The sequence below is a fragment of the Eimeria mitis genome, genomic scaffold, assembly GCF_000499745.2.
Source record: "Eimeria mitis Houghton genomic scaffold, Emh_scaff6071, whole genome shotgun sequence".
Lineage (NCBI taxonomy): Eukaryota > Apicomplexa > Conoidasida > Eucoccidiorida > Eimeriidae > Eimeria > Eimeria mitis.
In genome coordinates, this window is record NW_013574290.1 from 1372 (window position 1) to 3237 (window position 1866).

General features: G+C 54.1%; 1 protein-coding gene across 1 annotated transcript in view; it reads left to right on the forward strand.

Moving 5' to 3' along the window:
• EMH_0085730 (Granule-bound starch synthase WX-TsB protein,related, related) overlaps nt 1–1671 on the forward strand; it is a gene marked incomplete at both ends in the record, with an annotated part of 2373 nt that extends 702 nt beyond the window's left edge. Inside the window, 3 exons of the mRNA XM_013500943.1 lie at nt 202–987; nt 1239–1342; nt 1537–1671. Coding sequence (XP_013356397.1) covers nt 202–987; nt 1239–1342; nt 1537–1671 — 1025 coding nt within the window. The remainder of the gene's footprint in view (nt 1–201; nt 988–1238; nt 1343–1536) is intronic.
• Nucleotides 1672–1866: the final 195 nt, after the last annotated feature.

The window sequence follows — 1866 nt, forward strand, 5'->3', positions numbered from 1 at the left end:
TGTGTCTGCCCCCTCTCTATCCTTCTCTTTTTTGTTCTTCTTTGCTGCGGCTTGAAGTGCTGCTGCGGCGCATGCGGCACCAAGCCCCAGCTGTCCCTGTCTTTCCCTTAACACCCAGCAGCAGCAGCAGCAGCAGCAGCAGCAGCAGCAGCAGCAGCAGCAGCAGCAGCAGGGGGAGATTCTCTTTACCTCTTCTTACAGGTACAGAACAAACCCAAGACAACCAAACACGCCGCAGCAGCCGCCCCCGCAGGCCGCATGCAAACTTGGTGCTTGAGCTGCTGCATCGTGCTGCTGCTCCCCTGCAGCAGCAGCAGCAGCAGCAGCAGCAGCAGCAGCAGGTGAGTCTTGCTGTGAGAGAGGGCTTCGCTCTAGACAACCTAGCAGACCTGCTGGAGCTGCTGAGCTATGCACTGGACCACCGCAGCAAGCTGCTGCAGCACCAGGCAGCAGCAGCAGCAGCAGCAGCAGCAGCAAAGCAGCAGCGAAACTTACACCATCAGCAGCAGCAGATATTACAGCAGCAACAGCAGCTGCAGCAGCAGCAGCAGCAGCAGCACCTCGCAGCAGACTGGCAAACGCAGCAGCAGCTGCTGCGGCTGCGCGGGACCCCCAACAGCAGCAGCCCAGAAGCAGAAGCAACAACACCAGAAGCAGCAGCAGCAGCAGCAACAGCAGCAGCAGCAGCAGCAGCAGCAGCAACCAGCTGCTTTTTCTCTTCTCTAGACAATGCTGAGCTCATCACCGACACCCCCATGTGGGGCAGCGACAGCTGGCCGTGGGCGCCGCTAAGAAACTCACGCGAGTGGCAGCAGCAGCAGCAGCAGCAGCAGCAGCAGCAGCAGCAGCAACAGCAGCAGCAGCAGCAGCAGCAGCAGCAGCAGCAGAAGGAAAAAACAGATGCAGGGCCTCTTCTAGCTAAGCATAAACTCTCACTTTTTGATATTTGTGTTGAGTCGAAACTCTTTGCTAAAGATGGATTGCTAGGTAAAACCCTAAACCCTAAACCCTAAACCCTAAACCCTAAACCCTAATCTCAAACCCTAAACCCTAAACCCTGACACGGAACCCTTGCTTCAGCTCGAAGCGGCGCAAGGGTTTTGTGTTAGGGTTTAGACAGATGAGTAAACCCTCGTCTCTTTCGTGTGTGGAGATATGCTCGCCCGTACAACTTGAGGGTTTAGGGTTTGGGGTTTAGGGTTTAGGGTTTAGGGTTTAGGGTTTGTGTGCTGCTGCAGCTTGTTCCTTCTTCGCTCGGCTGCGGCGTTTAGTTGAGGGAGAAAGTCTCCCAGTAGGAGGCGGCAAGACAAACCGCGGCCTCATGCTTGCAAAAGAGGCAAGGGTTTAGGGTTTAGGGTTTAGGGTTTAGGGTTTAGGGTTAGGGGTTTAGGGTTTAGGGTTTAGGGTTTGCGGTTTACCTGCATCCTAAAGGCTCGCATTTGGCGTCGCTTCTAGCCGCACATCTACCCTTCAGACTCTAGGGTTTAGGGTTTAGGGTTTAGGGTTTAGGGTTTAGGGTTTAGGGTTTTGTTTCAGGTGCTGCGAAGCAACCGCCTCACGCCGCTGGTGTTTGTGGCCCCCGAGCTAGGCAAATGGTCTACTGTTGGGGGTTTAGGGGTTATGGTTGACGAGCTCTCAACAACCCTAGCAACCGTAAACCCTAAACCCTAAACCCTAAACCCTAGATTCTAAACCCTAAACCCTTCGTCGTAGTCTGTACACCACTGTGTTCTTTTTGGGTCTACTTCTGGGGGTTTGGGGGTTATGGTTGATGAGCTCTCAACAACCCTAGCAATCGTAAACCCTAAACCCTAAACCCTAAACCCTAAACCCTAGATTCTAAACCCTAAACCCTACGTCGTAGTC